The following is a 19,253-nucleotide window of genomic DNA, read 5'->3' on the forward strand; positions in this document are numbered from 1 at the left end:
GCAAAGAACCTGCACAAGCAATGCTGACACCAAACCCTACATATAGTAAGTAAAATAGATACATGGCCACCCGACCCCACCCCCACCCATCTCCCCGCCTCCACCTCTTTCCCCCTTTTCTTCCTAATGTCTCAACAAATGAAACTGATTTGTAAATGAAACTGATTTGTAAATACTAGAGAGAGACATTGCACACACTTTTGTAAATCAAGAAAATCTTTAATAATAATAAAAATAAAAAGAATACAAAAACCATTTCCATCCAAACATGAAAAAGCACAATAAAATGGCACATTTGAACAATGAAAACTCAGCAGACAACCACAGATAGATATAGATGGATGTGTTTTTTGGGGCGGGGGGGGGGGGGAGAGAGAGAGAGAGAGAGAGAGAGAAAATCAAGCGTGGGAACATTTAAAAGCTCTTTGTCTGGCACTGAAATGATATAAACACAGGCACTTTGCAAGCATCCCTGAGAACACTGCAGAGGTGGCGTACCAGAAGCAAAAAGACTCTCTCCGGTCATCACTTACTTTGAATGACTAGGGCACCCCAGTTCATATTAACATCACAGTGACTGAGCAGACCACTAGGGAGGAAGACAGTCAAACAAACATCTGTCCACTAAACTATATAGGGCTTTAAATCTCAGTACCCACAAGTTGAACGGACTCTGGAACCCATTGGGAGCTGGTCAATCTGCTAGGATGAACTGGAAGTGTAGAGGCAGCGTGGGGTGGGCACACAGTGGGTTTTCATCACTCGTGATGAGAAAAGTGTCTTTAGCTTTGCTTTCATTTGTATCAGAAGCTCCCTTATATTACCATTATTTCTTGAATTTATATACGGCCCAAACCCGGAAGTGTCAGGGCTGTTCAGGAACACAGGAACTGTCAGGAACACAGGCAGCTGCTTCCTACCAAGCCCAGCATTGTCTACACTAACTGGCAGCAGCTTCAGAGTTTTCAGATGGGAGCCTGACTTGGAGTTGCCAGGGAGTTGGAGCTGTCTGCCCCTGAGCCACAGCTCTCCCTTCACTACTATGCTGGCAACTATGCAGGCCCTCATGCAGAGGTCTTCCCCACATATGTTAGCTGTGATCTTTTTAACTGGAAATGTCAGGGATCCTACATGGGATCTTCTGCACACAAAGTGTGTGCTCTGACACTGAGCTATAGCCTCTTCCCAGCTGTAGGCCATCTGGCAGAAAATGTGGCAAAAGAACTTGAGTTCAAAATGGAGAGTGAACACAGGTTTCCTATGCAATCCTAGGCATCCCATTCCTCTTCCTCTCCGTGTCCAATTCATCCCTTGACTATTTTAATGGCAAGGGGGTGTCTGTGTTTTCTTAGTGTGTTTAAGCCCCAGTTGCAGCCACACCATGCTGCCATTAGGTTCCCCAATGCAGTGCCCGTGAGCACAAATGGAGCCCTCAGAACACCCACCTTTGGCACCAATAAAAAACATACAGTTATTTTGGCTTTTTGCTTGTTTGTTTGGCAGGAGAGTTGCCTGCTTTTTTCTTAGTGTCACGGGGCACATGTGGTGTTTGCTCTGTTTTTTTTTGTGGGGGCTGGGTTCTGAACATTGCCAGTTTTTCTTCTGTGAAATGGGTATTTTTTTGGTGCCCACAACAGTTTTTTTTATTTCCATCTATGCTTCTTGGCCCAGTATCCTTGTTTGCTATAAAGTACAATGGCACAGTGGCCGTAATGGGGGAAATCCTTTTCTTCAATGGAAACACCTGTGAGAATGAAAAGAAATAAGTTTTGCATGAAAGAAGTTTGTGGCCTCTACTACTGCTGCTCTGACCAAACTCTGTCGGTCATTATTCACCTCTGCTTAAGAGGGCTTGCTTGGATGCTACAGTAGCTCCTAGTGTTAAGGAGGAAAGTTTGGGCACATCCACATAACTGCAAAATCCAACTTTTAAATGAGCAAAGGGTGCCACTTAGCTACAGGATGCTGGATGGACTGTGCCATGCGATGCCAGTGGTCATTCATATCGTTGGGTCCTCGTTTCCCCAGCACAGCCTGTCCTACAAGCTGCTTGCTTCTGGGACGCAGCTCATAAATGGAAATGAGGAGAGCACAATCCCAAACTATAGGCTGAGGCAGGTGGAACAGGAACGTTTCATTGAAGACAGTAATTGATGTGAGGGTCTTGGGCTTGGATTTCTGATGCTTCTGCTTATGGAGATTGCAGAAGACATCGATCCTTGCATATATACCTGGAACAGAAAGAGCATCAGAAGGAGTGGCAACATGAACAGTTATTGTCCCAAGATCACAACTATTCCTCTGAACTGGGCAGAGATTTAATAATTTATCTTTTCCTTGCATTGAGGCCGAGAGGGAAGAATTTGACGATTATTGGAAGCAGTAATAACTTCTATCTCTGTGAGAGGGAGGACTACAAATGTCTGTGACACAGCCATACAGGAGAGGCAAAAGGAGGAAGAATCTAACACTGCAAATGAGATATAATGTGCTAAGGCTTCAGAAGCACTCAGAACAACATACTCTGGAGCAAACTGGATATGCATATAAATCTGTAACTGGATCGCAAGAAAGCAACTACAGAATATAAAACAAGGGTTCTAGTAGGGTTGCCACATTTCAAAAAGCAAAAACCAGGATACATCGAAAGGTTTTTTTTTTTTTTTTAGGAAGACCCCAAAATTCTTGAGCTTTTTTTAAAAGGAAAACCCGAAGGGGCAAAGTGTTGCTTTTTGGAAATTCACCTCACCTTTGAAATCCCAGTAATGTCCAGGAAAATCCGGATGTATGGTAGCCCTAGTTCTAGAGATCTTTTGGAAATTTAGATAAACATGAAACTCATATTCCAGTAAACCAAAAAAGCAAGGCTGTAGTCCTCATCTTTGTATGGAAAAGCCTTGTAGTTTTGTATCTGCTGGTGTCAGAGATCAAAGCTGGACTTCCATTTATCAGAAGATAAGGGTCCGGGTCCCTATATAGTTCCCCCACTCCCTTCAATTATTATTATTTGGTCATTTCTCCAGCCCACCTATCTCAGTTTTTGTGCTCTATTGCCTTTCAGCACTATGCTACATCCATTCTCTTCAGTCACACCTTTGGACCACTTCCTGCACTACAGCCTGAAACAAGGGGACAGAGATATTGAGCTGGGATTTCAAGATTGACTTTATGCTTCTAATGCATGGGGTGAGGAGAAAATGATCAATTCCCAAGACACTCTCCACCTTCAACTATTACTGCTACAGTGTCTGTAGAACTTTAATCTGGCTCTAATGATAACAAGACTCTACATCTCTGGGTCAGTTTTTACCAACATATTCAAGAATACACCTCTCTTGTGAGTCACCTCTTTCCAGGTGGGACAGCAGGTCAGAAGGAGGCAGCACCCAAACATCAGGCAAAGAACAAGAAAACAGATATATTTACGTTTCTCTGGACTGTTGTACAAGAAGGCAGTTTTCACTTTCAGTAGCCCAACCTCTATCTTCTGAGAGATCGGAAGGCACTTCAGTGACACGAGAACTTCTCCGACTGTGTCCTGTGAAAAGATGTAAGGGAAACGCTGGAGGGGAAGGCCAGAAAATCCACTTGCAATTCTCCTTCAGCCTTACCAACCTTGAGGCCCAGGAATTTCCTTAGGATTGGAATGGGGAAGAGAGAAATCAGCTATGGCTTATTGCCACCCCCTTTTTATTTTCCGACTGTTTCTTACTCTGTTGCTTCTATGGACAAGGGGTGGCAGTTTCTTCCTGTGGATGCTTGTGGGCAACAATTCATGGCGGTGAAAGGTATTAAGTTGTTCAAAAGCCACAGAGTGAAAGTCTACTTGGCACAGAGTGGGCTGCTCTAAGTGAAAAACAGGGTGGGAACTATTACTAAGGCTGTTGGTTGTTTAATCTGTTCAAATGTATTGTGTGCATGTTTGTGTTCTACCCAGGTATTTGGTTAAACGGGCTTAATTTTTGTCGTTGTACTTTTGCTTGTTTTCCTTACAACAGAATAGTTAATTTCTTGTTTATTTGATTTGGTAAGATTCAGTGTGGATATTGAAATCCCTCGGGCCTGTTGTCTTTTACATTTCATCTTGTTGGTTTCATCCTGGTTTTCCAGCTTGCCAAAATTACATTAAATCTTAATTCTGTTTTTTATGGTGTTAGCTATTCCTTCCAGCTTTGTGTCATCTGCAAATTTATAAGCATCCCATCTATAAATAGGAACTCTGCAGCTCTGATAATGCACGAATCATGTCTTCGTAATTTTGAGAATTTTCCGGGTGATCTCTCTTTGTGGCAGTCTGCTTGTGTGACAGAAATCCACTTGCACAAAGGGACTTGCTATTTCTATGTTTCCACCCCCCTCTAACCCCTCCCCACCAGGCACCCTCAAAATCATTTCTGGAGTGTTCCCTCAACACTTGGGAGCAGATTTTGTGGGTGAATTGAAGGCTGCAGGGGTGAGAATGGGAAGTAGATGCCCCGTTCCATGAGCAAGTGGCTGCTTGCACTACTTTTGATCTCACCTTCTGTGTCAATAACCTGGAATTTTTATTTTGTAATAAAAAATTTAATGTAGGATTTTGAGAATTCCCCCAAAGTAATGAAGAAAACCCACAGCTACCTTTGTCGCCTTCTGTAATTCTTCACAGAATTCGATCTTTCTGGAAGTGTTAAGTGCATTCAGAGCTATTCTCACTTCCCCCAGAGGTATATGCCGGGAATATCTGTCAAAGTGTTTAACCTATGGAATAATTGACATCATAAAATAATAACAATAACAATAACAGTAATAATCTGTATTGATTTATGGTGTTTATTCCTGAAATGCTTCACATGCATTTATCCCTGCAATTCATATATATGTATGCATAGAAATGATGATGATGATGATATACTAATGGCCCTATAAATTAGGCCTATGGATGGTGGACTGAAGAGAGATAGTGGTTTGCTTAAAGCCACACAAAGAGCTCAAAAGTGAGGCAATATTTAAACTGAAGATTTCTACACATAGACCACCATAGTATATGAAGTTTGAAACTTCGTAGTCAATTAATCTTTACTCAGAGTAGACCCACTAAAATTAGTGGACATGACTAACCGAGTGTAGTCTGAGAAACAGTTCAGGCTTCCTCAACCTCGGCCCTCCAGATGTTTTGAGACTACAATTCCCATCATCCCTGACCACTGGTCCTGCTAGCTAGGGATCATGGGAGTTGTAGGCCAAAAACATCTGGAGGGCCAAGGTTGAGGAAGCCTGAGTTACCGTAGTTGAATACAGCCCAGTATTTCCTGCAAAGGTCATAAGACCTCAGGAGAATTTCCACTCAGATATGAAACACGGTGTTGAAATTCCAGGCCTTACTCTGCTCACGCAAATTGCTTAAAGAACATTTTCCTGCGTCATGTAAGTTGACCCTAGATGCTGTTTCTCAGTTCAGGTGTTATTAATGTGATTTCCACATGAATATTTTGCTTTTCATTCTGTATTCCTTCTTGGTTAGTACTGGGAGGGAATGGCGAGTGCAAAAGTTTGCACTCCATTAATTAATTAATTAATTAATATTACATTTATACCCCACTTTTTCTCCAAGGGGCTCAAGGTGGCATATATGGTTCTCCCCCACCCCGTTTTTTCCTCACAACAACTTTGTGAGGTAAAGTTAGTCAGAGAAAGTGACTGGCCCAAAGTCACCCATTGTACTTCAAGGCTCGGTGTGGATTTGAACCCTGGCCTTCCAGGCCATATACAGCAGTACAACCACTACCCAACACTGGTTTTCTGGGAAATAATCTTCATAACTATCTTACACTTATTTGAACAGACATCCCACCATATTCCTTATTATAACACAAGTTCCATGCTGTTGCTTTTCCCATTATCTGATTTGTTCAGTTGCTGCCTCCCTTTCACACTGGGGTTGATAAAAGCACTATTTCGTTCACCTCATCAACGAACACATCAAAATTTTATCCATTTGCTTTTTTGTGTAGCTCACAAAAACAGTTTCCCCTACATGCAAGATAAAATGTAGGTATAAACCTCCACCAAGCAGCCTGAGAAGCTTGGGGGAGGATTTTTTTTTTAAAAAAGTTGGCTAAAGAGCCCAATATATTGAGAAAAAAAGGAAACATACGCTGACAGGAAATGCACAAATAGCAGTAATGGGGCACCATGTGTCAAGCCAAGCAAAAGGAAATTGAACAAAGTGGAACAGAGGGCAACCGCATGTACCCCATGGTTGCAGGAAAGACATGCATTTATTGGAGATTTCCACAAGATGGAGGCATTGCTCCATAGGCAGCTGAAAGACCAGCAGTTCAGATCTATGATGCACCTAGTTTTTTATTTACAATTTGAAATTATATCGTTACATGCTTTGAAAGGGTTTTCTGCCCCACCCCACATGACAAACCACATGACTAGAGCCCTGTGTTTATTTGAGGCGATTTCTTGCCTCATTTTGAGAACAGCCACTTCATGTATGAAATGCCATAAAACTTCAGCTTGCAAGTCTCAGTCTTAGTTAGTTGGTGTTAGGGCAACGGTGATGCTTAGCATCTGTATGTGTCGGAAAAGCCTACCAACCTGGAGCTTTCTTTTCTGTGTATAACTTCGTCTAGAGTTGTTTTCTAAGCCTATTATTTATACAACAGCAAAAGATCTGGACCTTTCTCTGCTTCTGTGTGGTGGCTAGTACTGCAAGCAAGATCCACACTTTCACTGTGTGTGTGTCTTATATCAGATTCCCAATGAATTACAGTGGTATGTTGGTTTTCAAACGCATTGGTTTCCAAATGCCAAAAACCCGGAAGTAAGTGTTCCAGTTTTTGAACATTTTTCGGAAACCGAACGTCCGATGCAGCTGTTGGCTATTGCTTCTGGGGCGCTTGCACCAATCAGAAGCTGCGCCTTGGTTTTCAAACATTTTGGAAGTCAAACGGACTTCTGGAACGGATTAAGTTTGGTGCTTTTGTTTTTGCTATTTACTTTGCGTTTTTGTGGCTTTTTTGGTTAATTTGTTTTTGTGACTGTGTGGAACCCAGTTCAGCTACTGATTGATTGATTGTGTGACCGTGGAAATGGATAAAAGCCCCCCCACCCAAACAATGACTATCAGCAGTGCAGGTAAGAAAAAATATTAATGCTAATTTTTATCATCTACAATACTGTCTTATTTATTTTATAGTACAGTAAATTGATTATTGCTTTCATTTCATGGATCAATGGTCTTGTTAGACAGTAAAAATCATGTTGAATTGCTGTTTTAGGGGTTGTTTTTAGAAGTCTGGAATGAATTAATCCATTTTGCATTACTTTCTATGGGAAAGTGCGCCTTGGTTTTGGAACACTTTGGTTTTGGAACGGACTTCCATTAACGGATTAAGTTTGAGAACCAAGGAACCACTGTATACCCCAGCCAATCCACACTTCACAAGATAACAAAGATTGCAGGGCGTAGGGGGAGGGAAGAGTGCTCAGCCCCACCTGCAGCCACTGCTTTCCCCTTGCAACTGCCCTCAGGCCTCCCCTTCCTCTTCAGATAAGCCCACTTCCATTTTTGGAGCCTTGCGGGGGGGGGGATTTGCAGTGGCAGAAGAGTTCAGTACCACCTCCTCCTCCTCACCATTACACCCCTGCAAGTCCCTTTGCAGTCCAGGCTGGGAACTGTGTCATTCCCTCAGCTAGGAGTGATGGCACCTCTCAAATGTGTGGGGAGGACCTATACATGATTTTGGCAGCTCAACTGTCTATTGCAGCTCAAAGGCTCAGAATCTCACACTGGACCTTACAGCGTGTAGATGTGACTTGAGATTTAAACAAGGGCTGTAACTTCCAGGTGCTTTCCACATGATATGGCGTTGCTTTCTTACACATACATACAGCAAGACCAACATTTGCAAGGCAACCATCATTACAAGCCTGGGAGATTTGGAATTACACTTGACTTCAGTATACTTTATTTATACGAGAACAACCTCCATTTTCTCTTGGGACTGGACTTGGTTACTCACCTTAAATACAGACGAACCTATGTTACATGCCTCTTATTTGTTTTGTTTTTTCCACTTTAAATTTTTTTTTCTTATAACTGTTTTTCATGTTATATGTACACTGGAAAACAGCAATAGCAACAACCGGGGGGAAACCAACATAACATTTCACAAGGACAGGAAGAAACACCACGGACAGAATAACTGCCAACCAGGAAGAGCAAGATATAGCTCGAGTGCCTCACTTGTAGTTCTATAAATCATCTAATGTATCAGCACGAATGGAAGTTATTCATATTGCAGTTGTTGTATAAGGGATTCTTATTTTGACTGGAATGTAATTGAAATTAATAAGATTTTGGAATGCAGAAATAAAGAAAATAATCAAACCATCAAATCTAGCATGCAGGGGGCCACCTAAATTATATAATTTAGTACAGTGATACCTTGGGGACGCGGGTGGCGCTGTGGGTTAAAGCCTCAGTGCCTAGGGCTTGCCGATCGAAAGGTCGGCGGTTCGAATCCCCGCGGCGGGGTGCGCTCCCATTGCTCGGTCCCAGCGCCTGCCAACCTAGCAGTTCGAAAGCACCTCCGGGTGCAAGTAGATAAATAGGGACCGCTTACTGGCAGGAAGGTAAACGGCATTTCCGTGTGCTGCGCTGGCTCACCAGATGCAGTTTTGTCACGCTGACCACGTGACCCGGAAGTGTCTCTGGACAGCGCTGGCCCTCGGTCTCTTAAGTGAGATGGGCGCACAACCATAGAGTCTGTCAAGACTGGCCCGTACGGGCAGGGGTACCTTTACCTTTACCTTTACCTTGGTTTACGAACTTAATCCATTCTGGACATCCGTTCTTAAACCAAGGCACACTTTCCCTAGTGAAGCCTCCTGCCGCCGGTGCCCTTCCACCATTCAGATTCCGTTCTTAGACCAAGGTAAAGTTCACAAACCGGGACATTACTTCTGGTTTTGTGGAGTTTGTAAACCAAATTGTTTGTAAACAGGGCTGTTCTTAAACCGAGGTACCACTGTATTTGAATGAATGGTATTAGAAATTGTATTATAATTTGGTATTGTTATAATGAGGCTATTATTGGGTTGTAATTGAAAAATTAATAAAAATTCTTATTAGAAAATATTTTAAAAGTCTATTTAAAAAAATATGTGGGGAAGCGGAATGGAAGAGAGGAACCTTGGGTGAAGCAGGTCTCTGGGCTACCGAGGAGACGAATCAGCATAACAGAAGCATAGAAGGGATCCTGAGGATCATCTAGTTCAACCCCTTGCAATGCAGGAATATGCAGCTGTCTCATACTGGGATTGAACCTGCAACCTTGCCTTGGCATTATTAGCACCATGCTCTAACCAACAGAGCTATCCATGCTGACATCCTTAATATTCTGGGGCATATCCACTCCCTTGAAGCCACGTGCCACTAATTCACCCGAGCCCCCGCCTGCTTGCACTGCAGCAGCAGCCAGGCTCGCCAAGACTCCATTACCATCCACGGAGACACACTAGCATGGGACTCACCCATATGATCTGGCCTGCTTTTTTCTGGGAACAGAACTTTAGTGCTAAAACACTGAACCAGGAACGTGGGAAGCTCTTCTGTAAATGCGCCCTTCTGTAAAACTATAGAAGACTACCCACTATCGCTCTCACCTGTAACTTGATGCTGCTCCTTGTCAGTTCGGCCTCCTGCAGGGTACAAGTAAACTGATCTCCAAAGTCTGGGCTGCTGGAGTTCTTTGCCACGTGGGTCTGCCATTCGTGGACAATATACTGGAGATCAGGAGACTGGGAGGAAGCCCAGCTCAGCAGCCTAACCTTGACAAAGGTGTTGGTGCACTGTTGGGTGGGTAGGCCCAGGGCTCCTGTGACGGTCAAGAGGAGCTCCAGCTGCTCTTTGTTGTAGAGAAGCGAGAACTTCAGTTTGCCGGGATACTCATCAGAAACAACTGCATCACTACTCAAGTTGCCCATTTCGTGGCTATTTTCTGAAGCTGGTGGTGAAAAGCAGATCCCAAGCTTCTTGAGCTCCTTTTGGATTCTTTGGATCTGGACAAAATGAGAAAGGCGTGCTCTTAAAAGTGACTGACTTCTGAGTAAACAAACATTGGGTTGAACTGTTATAGGCGTATTTATTTATTCATAAAAAATACTTGTATACCACCATTCTAAAATGATCAAATGGTGCTTTACAACAATTATATATACACAATTAAAAAACACAGATAACTAGCTATTGCAGAAAATGTTTTTCTTAATTGTATAGGCCTGGCAGAAGAAAAGTCTTCGGCAAATGTTTAAAGGTTAATGCAGAAGATGCCTACTGAATCTGTATTCTACAGGGCTGGGCCAATGAAAGGCTCAGTTTCATGCAGATGTCCAAGGAGTTCCACCAGCTTGTGGGACAACCAGCGACGCTCCTATGGATGATCTCAGTGATCAAGCAGGAAAAGAAGTGTTCAGGCAGCCCCTGAGGTATCTTGAAACTAAGATAAATTAATACAAGGGCCTGGAACCTGGCTCAGTAGTGGATGGGCAGCCACTGCAGATGTTATAATGGTGATGCCACATGTCGACAGCCATGTATCCCCATCAGCAGTCTGGCCGCCACTTTCTGCAGCAGCTGGAGCTCCCAAAGAACAGACATCCATAGAGCACATTGCAGTAAACCAGCCCCAGTGGTTAGGCTATTCCTGTCCAGGAAAGGTTGTAGCTGACCAACCACACTTTGGCTTCTAGTGACAGGAATGTACCCAAGAGTACCCAAGCTTACACATCTGCACTTCCAGAGGAAGTGCGACCCTGTCCAGAATGGGTAGCTTGCCTACCTCCCAGACATGGGAATCGCCCTCTCAAAGAGCTTCTATTTTTCCAGGATTTAAACAGTTTATTGGCCCTCATCTAATCCAGCACTGCATTCGGACACCAGTCCAGAGCTTGCATAACCACTCCTGATTCAAATGTTATGGAGTAGTAGAGCTGCATGTCATCAGCATACCTGTGACACCTTGCTCCAAGACTCATAACGAGTGCTCCCAATAGCTTCATATAGATGTTAAATTAATTATATAGGTTCAGTTGATTAAAATAACAAAAAACACAAAAAAAACCGTTTAAAAGAGTTGGAAAACTCTTCAAGCATTGGAGGGTGGGGTTCTGATGTTACCAACACCAGCCAATCACTGCTATGCACAGCTGCACACTGGCACAACCAATTTACCCCAAACTCAATCCCAGGCAGCTAATTCCACGTATGGTTGCAACTATTATACTTGCCTTGACCTCTTGAACATACTCTCGAGCGATGCCAAGAAGAGGTGTCTGCGATCTTTCCCCCTCGAAGGCATTCTCTTCTGCTATCCTTCTCTGGGGTTCATTGGCAAATTTTCTTTCTGCAATAACAAACATAGCTAAGTGCATAACATCAGAGACAAGTAGGTCCATACAGGAATATAAGGAGGGAAGGAACAAATATTTTTCAAAAAGGATCCTTGATGGGTTGGAGCAGCAAAGGGTGGTATCCACTTGCCCTGGTTGGGCAGAAGACAGAAAGGGCAATAGGCAGAGCTAGGGTGAATGATAGGCAGAGCCAACTAATATCAGTTTCATCCCCACCCTCCTCCCTTTTGAGTTATGTAGCACTGAGACTAAGGAGGAGGCTGAACTGGAGGTAAGAAAGCAGGTAGGTGGGGGCTGGCTGAGAGCAGACCAAGGCTGGTGGGCAGTGCCCCATTCTCCTGGATGGACCAGCCTCTGCTTGGTTGGAGGAACCCATTGAAACTTTTTATTACAAAGTAATGAGGTCATAAGGAAATGATACCTCCTACCAAGTTTTGCATTAGAGTATTGTACAATAAAATGAAAAGCTGCTCACATAGGTATCATGCAGCACCTGGGCCGCATGCACCTAGATATAATGCCCTCTTTGTGTTTTCATGCACCTGGGCAGCTTCCATGCTTGCAATTGCCCCCATTCAGATTAATGGAAGGAGAGGGGATGTGGAAAGGGGATCCGCTCGCAGAGCTATGCCTCCATTGACATGAATGGGGAAGCTCTTCTAGAGAGCAGTTGCAGCTCTTGCATTGCCTTCAGTTCTTTCCTAGTTAGGCTGCAAGTGTTCCTGACAAGAGTAAGAAGCAAGCCCAGGAGAGCGAGGCTTATTCAAGTCACACTCCAACAAGCCTTGTCTCTTTGTGATAAGTCATCGTGATTTTCCGCCTAATTTGGCTTAGTCCTTGATATAATTGTTCAACCCAAAGGAACACATGCTTCTTATCCACAATGTTCTCTGTAACGTACCTTCCCATAATCTGCTGGACTTCCGGCATCTGCTCAGTTGGCAAGTCAGAATGATTAATGCCACCACCAGCAGGAGAACAGACAGTGCCAACATGCCATATTTCCAGATTTCAGGGAAGGGCAGCTGAAGTAGGCTGAGCTTTGGTTGGGTCATAGCTCCCTGCTGGAAACACAATAGATGCCCTTCAAGACTACTAGCAGTCACATCATGTTCAATCTGTACCATGGAAATGGAACCACATGGAACCATGTCCTCCAGATGTTGGGCTCCCAATCCTCATCATTCCTAGCAAGTATGGCCAATAAACATCTGGAGGGTACCACATTGGTAATCCCTGGCCTAAAACAAGGTTGGCAAGCCTGCAGTCCAGGATCTAGCTAGGCAATGGATTTGATGTGGCTGCTAACCCCCTTCTTTCCCCCCACTGAAGGCTGGTCTCTACCATGAATGGAGAACCACAGCTTTGTACTGGGGAGGAAAATCCCCTGTCCCTAGACCCATCACTCAGATAAGAGGTTTCAACTTTTAAATATGTAAAAAGCAAAAGCAAATGGGCAAGTGTTGAAAAATGCCTGAATATGTAACTGCAGGTGAAATAACACCATATCTACATGGCCAGAATTTAGTTTTCAATTAGGCTTTTTGCCTTTTCCTTCAAGCTGCATTCCCAAGCTATCCAGCTTGCGAAGGCCAGGCCAGTGACCTGTATGAGCCTTACATTGTCCACTGGAACCTATATATTATGGGGCCATCTCTTTAACTCTGTTTTGAGTAGCTTGCTTATTAATAAAAATAAGCAGTGCAGATAAATACAGTTCTTCAAGCCAACATGCAGACATGTCACCGCTGCGAAAGCAGAGTTTAGACAAGATCCAAAGAAGCCAACGTGAAAACCTTAACTGTGCCAACGAAGGTGAAAACTAACGGGGGGAAAGCGGTTGCCTGAGTTACAGTCCTGAATTATGGGATCTGCAGCTTAGCAATCGTACTGTGCAAAATATTAACAGGTGTTCTCTTCCAAATATTTTACGCACATATATTTATCCATTCCTTTCCAGATATCTTGTGCCCCAACTTTAAAAACCAAAACAGTGATGAGTCAGTCATGCCTTGTTATTCATGCTTACTAGACTCTCCCTGTTGTGGCTGCTGCCACAACAGGGGAGAGGGATCTTGGGTATGCTGATTCAGTGCACCCAATTCCCAGAAGCTATGCTGCTTAGTTCATGTGAATGGATGGGCAATCTGCAGATTTGCTGGATGCAGACAATCTCAGACGGTGCACAGGATGTTCAGTCATTGGAACTCAGGAGGAGATGCCAATGCTGGCAAAGTGCAGCCACATGCCACACCGTGCCTCCTCTTTGCAAGCACCTCTTTCCACAATTCTGATTGTCCTCCAGAGTAGAAAGGCATATTCCATGTTATCATGTCTCAGTGGGAATCCACAGGAGAGCCAGTTTGCTTATGATTATCCTACAACAGGTGTCTCAAGCTCCTGGCATACTGTGAACCTACCACCTCCACCTGCCACAACACACCCACTCACCCACCCACTCACCCACAAGCCACAACTTCGAATCATACCTTTTCAGACGCCTGCTTGAGAAGGGAGATCCTGGTGCTTGCTGCAAAAAAGTGGTGTAGGACTTCCAGTGCAGAAAGGGCTGGCATGCTTCACCAGAAAAACAAGTTCTGCCTCATACAGCAAGAAAACTGGGATACAACTGATCTGGATTCATTCTGCAGAGCTGATAAATAAGATCTTTATCTCCTTTTCCTAGAACAAAGTGCATGTGCCCAGGTGCCCAGATCTCTTTTAAGGCTCAGGATCAGCATCTGGGACTGCTTTCAGATGACACCAAATCTATTAGCTACCTTCTTGCTAAACATGGAGCATCTGCACTCCCCTGATTTATGTTGCCCCAAAGCATTTTGTACTTGGCCAACACGGAACCAACTTCCTAGAGCTATTGCACCGTACATTTTAATAGGTGTGTTCAGTCACCATGAAACCAGTACATGTTTAGGACAAGAGTAACTAACCTGGGGTGGCTTTGTGTTTTCCTAAAAGTAACAGATTGCTCCAGAATTCTGATTAGAAATATAGGATTCCATGGAAATTTGGATGCAAGTGTCCTAACAGGGGCCAACTGGGCAACGTGTGCTCAAAGAGACATGCACACATCATCATTCCTATAGGTAAGAGAGTTTTTCAGCATAGCTAGATTGAATTGCCATAGTCCCACTTTCCAGAACGCGACAGAATATTTTAAAATTCCATTCTCCCAGATCTAACTCAGCTCTCTACACACAGGACCAAAGTGTATCAGAAGGAATGTTTCACACATGCAAAATCTGCAGCTGCACTGATGGGCACGTGCCTGTTTCAGGCCTTCTGAATTCAGAAATACTTTGAAATTATCACAGATGCCAGAATTCGGAAGCTATTAATGATGCCATGGTGTGCCAATTGCACCTCTTTTTAGACTAGCAAGGAAAACAAAGAAAAATTCAGCAGACATTTTAAAAAAGCAGTTGCGCTAGTTTGCTTATTATATTCCAGTATTGTGTCTACCCACATAGAGCTCCCTGTTGCGCAGCATCTTCTGCAGCATAGCTGATCCCATATAAAGTAGACTGCCAGTTCCAGTTACTCACCTGTTAAAAAGCCAACTGATATTTTGCAGAGGGTTTGGCACAAGAGCAAAGGAAACAAATTCAAATAGAATGGAACAATAGAAATAGCATGTAAAGAGGGCTGACAAAGTACAGTAGTATTTCGTAGCCCTAAGCAGGGGGAAAGGTATTCCCATATAAACCAAGAGGGCACCCCCAGATTTCTCATGCAACAGAGGGATCAGGGGTGCATGGGCTTCCTGGCCATACCAAGAACAGTGCAACAGCTGGGCTCATGTGGGAGGGCAGCCCTTGAATTCTGAAACATGTCACATTGTCTAGCTTACTAACCTCAGGTGTAGTGGAGGATGCTACCCTGTCACCAGTTTTGAATAAGTTTCAATTGCTAGTCCAATCATCTTCAGAATGTGAAATGGGGGTGTCATTCTGACCTTTGCCTCAGAAGGCAAAATGCCTTTCGTCAGCCCTCTAGTTATCACAATTACACATCTTCTGAGATGCTCAATGAAGCATATGTGGTTCCCCACTTAGCTCGGTTTATCCTCACAACCACCCTGTGAAGTAAGTTAGCTTGACTGGCCCAATGTCACCCAGTAAGCTTCATGGCAGAGCAGGGATTTGAACCTGATTGTAGTCCCACACTTTTAACCACTGCACCACACTGACTCTTACCCATCTAAGGCATTTGCTAGAGGAAAAATACACATCATTAGAGGTGTTCCCCTCACTTACATGTGATCATCTCATGCGTGACCGCATATATGCGTGGCACTGAGAAATAACTAAATAATTCAATTCATACCTGGAAATGGCAGGAAAGAGCTTGAGAGTCCCTTGTGGCTCACGAGAAGACCTTCCCCAGAGCCCAAAGAGGACATCATTGAGGGCAGAGAAGAGACTGGAGGCATGGCAGGGCTTTGTTTAGGCTGCTCAGCCTCCCCGCCTAACAGCTGTTGTGTCTGGCAGTGCAGCAGTAGCAGCCATTTTCCAAGCGTCCTCCAGCAAGAAGCAGAGCTTCAGTTCTTGTTGTGAATATTTTTGGATGCAGTGTTTTTGGTAAGGATCAAAGAGAAAGCAGTACAAAGGGCATTTAAAGGGTGCTCCCCACTTTACACAATTTCACTTATGCACACAGGGGCCCTGAACACAACCCCCACGTAAATAGGGGACAAACACATCTGTATTTAATCTGCTATATGTTTGGGAAATTTGCTTGTCCATTTGCTATGAGTTTGGGGACACCTCTTAAGATATCATTACCAAATTTTGCGCAATGTTTCCTCACATCAAGGAACAGGTTTTCATCTATGTTTGAATATACAACTGGATGCCATTTTGAATCAAGATGGTGCATCGAACCTTTCAAAACCGCACTGATTTGAACCCCCAATTGCAAAACTTAACTGATTTGGGAATTTTGAGCTACGCCGGGTACAAGACTCCTATTGGAGAATAAGCATGATGCAGAGTAATCCTTGTTGTGCTACATTGCATTGCACTATATCTTTGGTGATCAATCATACCCGAGTAAGATTGTCTTCCATAAACACGGTTTTAACAATGAGACCCTGACTGTGGAGGCCAGTTCTGGACCCACACGTCCTTCCACAGTGGGGACATTGGTTCCCAAGTGGGAGTCGATCCCGGTGAGGGTTTGCCAAGCATGCCTTCCTCCTAGCACGTTTCTCCCTTGCGTTCTGAGTTCGAGTGTCTTCAAAGTCCATGACACCTTTGGTAAAGGCTGTTCTCCAACTGGAGCGCTTGCAGGCCAGTGTTTCCCAGTTGTCGGTGTTTATACTACTTTTTTTTTTAGATTTGCCTTGAGACAGTCACTATATAGGCAGCAGGTGGCGCTGTGGTCTAAACCACTGAGCCTCCTGGGCTTGCCGATTGAAAGGTCGGCAGTTTGAATCCCCATGATGGAGTGAGCTCCCTTTGCTCTGTTCCCAGCTCCTGCTAAACTAGCAGTTCGAAAGCACGCCAGTGCAAGTAAATAAATAGGTACTACTGTGGCAGGAAGGTAAATGCTCTGGCTTCCTTCACGGTGTCCCATTGCACAGAAATGGCTTAGTCATGCTGGCCACATGACCCGGAAAGCTGTGGACAAACACTGGCTCCCTTGGTTTGAAAGCAAGATGAGCGCCACAACCGCATAGACTTCTTTGACTGGTCTTAACCATCCAGGGATCCTTTACCTTTACGTTTTTTACCTATATAGGCAGCCAAGTCAACCAGCACTACCTATTATTCTGGAGTGGACTTAGTGAAATTATTCCCTCATTATCAATTGTAACCACAAAGGCAAATGAGTAAGGAGCAGCCTTCCCATCAGGTTATTCTGCACCACTGAACACAAAGCTCATATGCCTTCAGGCTGGCCATATCCCAGAGCAAATACTGAGCACAAGAAGATTCCTGCCAGGAATGCCAAAAGACATTTCAAGGGTCAGAGAACAAGGTGTGTGGGGCCAGTACATTCCTTTGTCATGGAAGCCTAGCCTGTATTGAGAGAGGGAGTGCTGGCACTTGTCCCCTTGTTGAGACTACGGCAGCATGAGAGCATTGAAAGCTTTGATACCACGTCATCTAACTTCCCAGCAAACCAATCAGAATGAATGCTCAACAAAGAGGTTGCAGGGAGGAACCCTAAGTCTCAAACATATTGTGGAGCCCATCTTAGACATAACATGGTTGTGTGTATCCAGGCCCGTTTGCTTTCACCAGGGGGGAAAATGACCCAGACAGTCTGCAGATTTAGCAACCTAACTTCCTACCCATGTTAAAACCACCCAAGACTTGCCAGAGCTCAAGAGCCTGTTTGGAAGTGTTGCAAGAATATTTGAACTGTGTTTGCTTGTTTATTCTTTGTGGACATCCAAGTAAGTTTTTAGCAACCTGTTTTTGTTTGGATTTATGTGTTTTAGTATGGTAGCCTGTGTTATGTTCTGGGTGTAACACAGGCTTCAGGTAAAAGTTTACAGATGCCTTAGTTATATACCACCCTTCCATTAAAAATAAATTAACAGGGCAGTATACAGCTAGGGTGGCTGTGTTTCTACTTTACAGAGCAGGGTCCTCTCTTTGAAGAGCTGTATGGTCCAGATCAGCATGAAAGATAAAGGACCCTAAGAAAAGAGTGTTGCTGCTTGTCTAGGCCCAGTGTTCCCCACTATGGTGAGATTCATTGCCATACATTCACACACACACACACACACACACACACACACACACACATATGGAAGTCTGTGTACTCTTATGGATTGCCCTCCAAAAGTGGCCATCCCATTTACACTAGAAAAGCAAATCATCAGGCAGAATATGAAACAATTCAGCAGAAACAAACAAAACAGCTGGAAGCAAATATTAAACAGAATTTCAGGAGCCCAAGGTTATACAGAAGTTTTAAACAAAGCAGCTAATGGCATGGGGAAATGTAATCATTGGTTTCCATCTTGATTCTGGGCATGAAGTTTTAAGGTGTCATACGACACCTAGTGGTTGGTTCCACAAAAGGCAGCTCAGTCAAACAGAAAACCAAACATTAGCACCTCTTCACATTCTATTATCCATTGGAAGATGAATGCATGTAATGTGCACATGCCAGCCCAAATCACCCCACCCACCTCCCCATTTAATGCAGATTTACCCTTTTCCAGGGAAAATCTGATTGGGGGGGGGGGGAGTTGCTGGCAATGCCTCTTTTTTTCAAATTAACCCCTAATCCAGAAAAAACAGGATCATTTTGCCTGACTCCAGAGCACAATCTTCTCCTGAAAACCTACAATGCTCACCCATAATGCAAAAAGGAAATGATGCACGTTTCTGAAGATTATGTAGGGGAGATGCACTTCCCGAGTAAATATTTTAATATTATTAGAACAGCGCAATTCTACTCCAACATCCTACCAACAGACCAGGAATAAACTTTTTTTGGGCGGTGATGCATACCTCAGTGTTAGAGCATTTGTGTTGCGTGCAAGAAGGTCCCAGATTCAACTTCCGCCGCCTCTAGTAGGGCTGGGAATGTCCCACCTGAGACCCTGTAGAGCTGGGCTGCCAGTCAGAACAGGCAATGCTGAGCTAGATGGACTAATGGCCTGACACTATTTAAGGCAGCTTCCTATATTCCTTTGATCTAGGACCTTGGTGTTATGTTCCTCCTTGCCAGCAACGGAGCTGGTCCAGTCCCTCTGGGGTAGCAGAGCCAGCCTTTTCCTTCCTCATCATTGTACTCCCCCCCCCCCCCCCGCCTTGGGATGCTTCTCCTCCTTGTCCGCCTTGCTAGATGGAGCTTTGCCTTCCCAGGCC

At 44.1% G+C, this 19,253-nt stretch overlaps 1 protein-coding gene across 1 annotated transcript; it reads right to left on the minus strand.

The window, feature by feature from the left end:
- Positions 1-198: 198 nt before the first annotated feature.
- Positions 199-15,889, minus strand: LOC310671674 (synaptotagmin-5-like). The gene is made up of 8 exons (XM_083428072.1): positions 15,748-15,889; positions 13,893-14,056; positions 12,305-12,521; positions 11,281-11,396; positions 9,658-10,053; positions 4,618-4,737; positions 3,427-3,538; positions 199-2,231 (listed from the first exon to the last, which is right to left on the minus strand). Exons 2-8 carry the CDS (start codon positions 13,977-13,979, stop codon positions 1,930-1,932), a joined length of 1,350 nt encoding a protein of 449 aa, XP_083284198.1. The 5' UTR covers positions 13,980-14,056; positions 15,748-15,889; the 3' UTR covers positions 199-1,929.
- Positions 15,890-19,253: the final 3,364 nt, after the last annotated feature.

The sequence above is a fragment of the Podarcis tiliguerta genome (assembly GCF_965153285.1).
Source record: "Podarcis tiliguerta genome assembly, chromosome: 1".
NCBI lineage: Eukaryota > Metazoa > Chordata > Lepidosauria > Squamata > Lacertidae > Podarcis > Podarcis tiliguerta.

Bases quoted from the DNA above. Each gene is read 5' to 3' on its own strand.
- LOC310671674 (XM_083428072.1), bottom strand. From the start codon at position 13,979: ATGCCAGCCCTTTCTGCACTGGAAGTCCTACACCACTTTTTTGCAGCA. The intron at 10,054-11,280 runs GCAAGTATAATA...CATTTTGTCCAG, and splicing joins AGTATGTTCAAGAGGTCAAG to ATCCAAAGAATCCAAAAGGA. The intron at 3,539-4,617 runs GTAGCTGTGGGT...ATCTTTTCACAG, and splicing joins AATTACAGAAGGCGACAAAG to GACACAGTCGGAGAAGTTCT.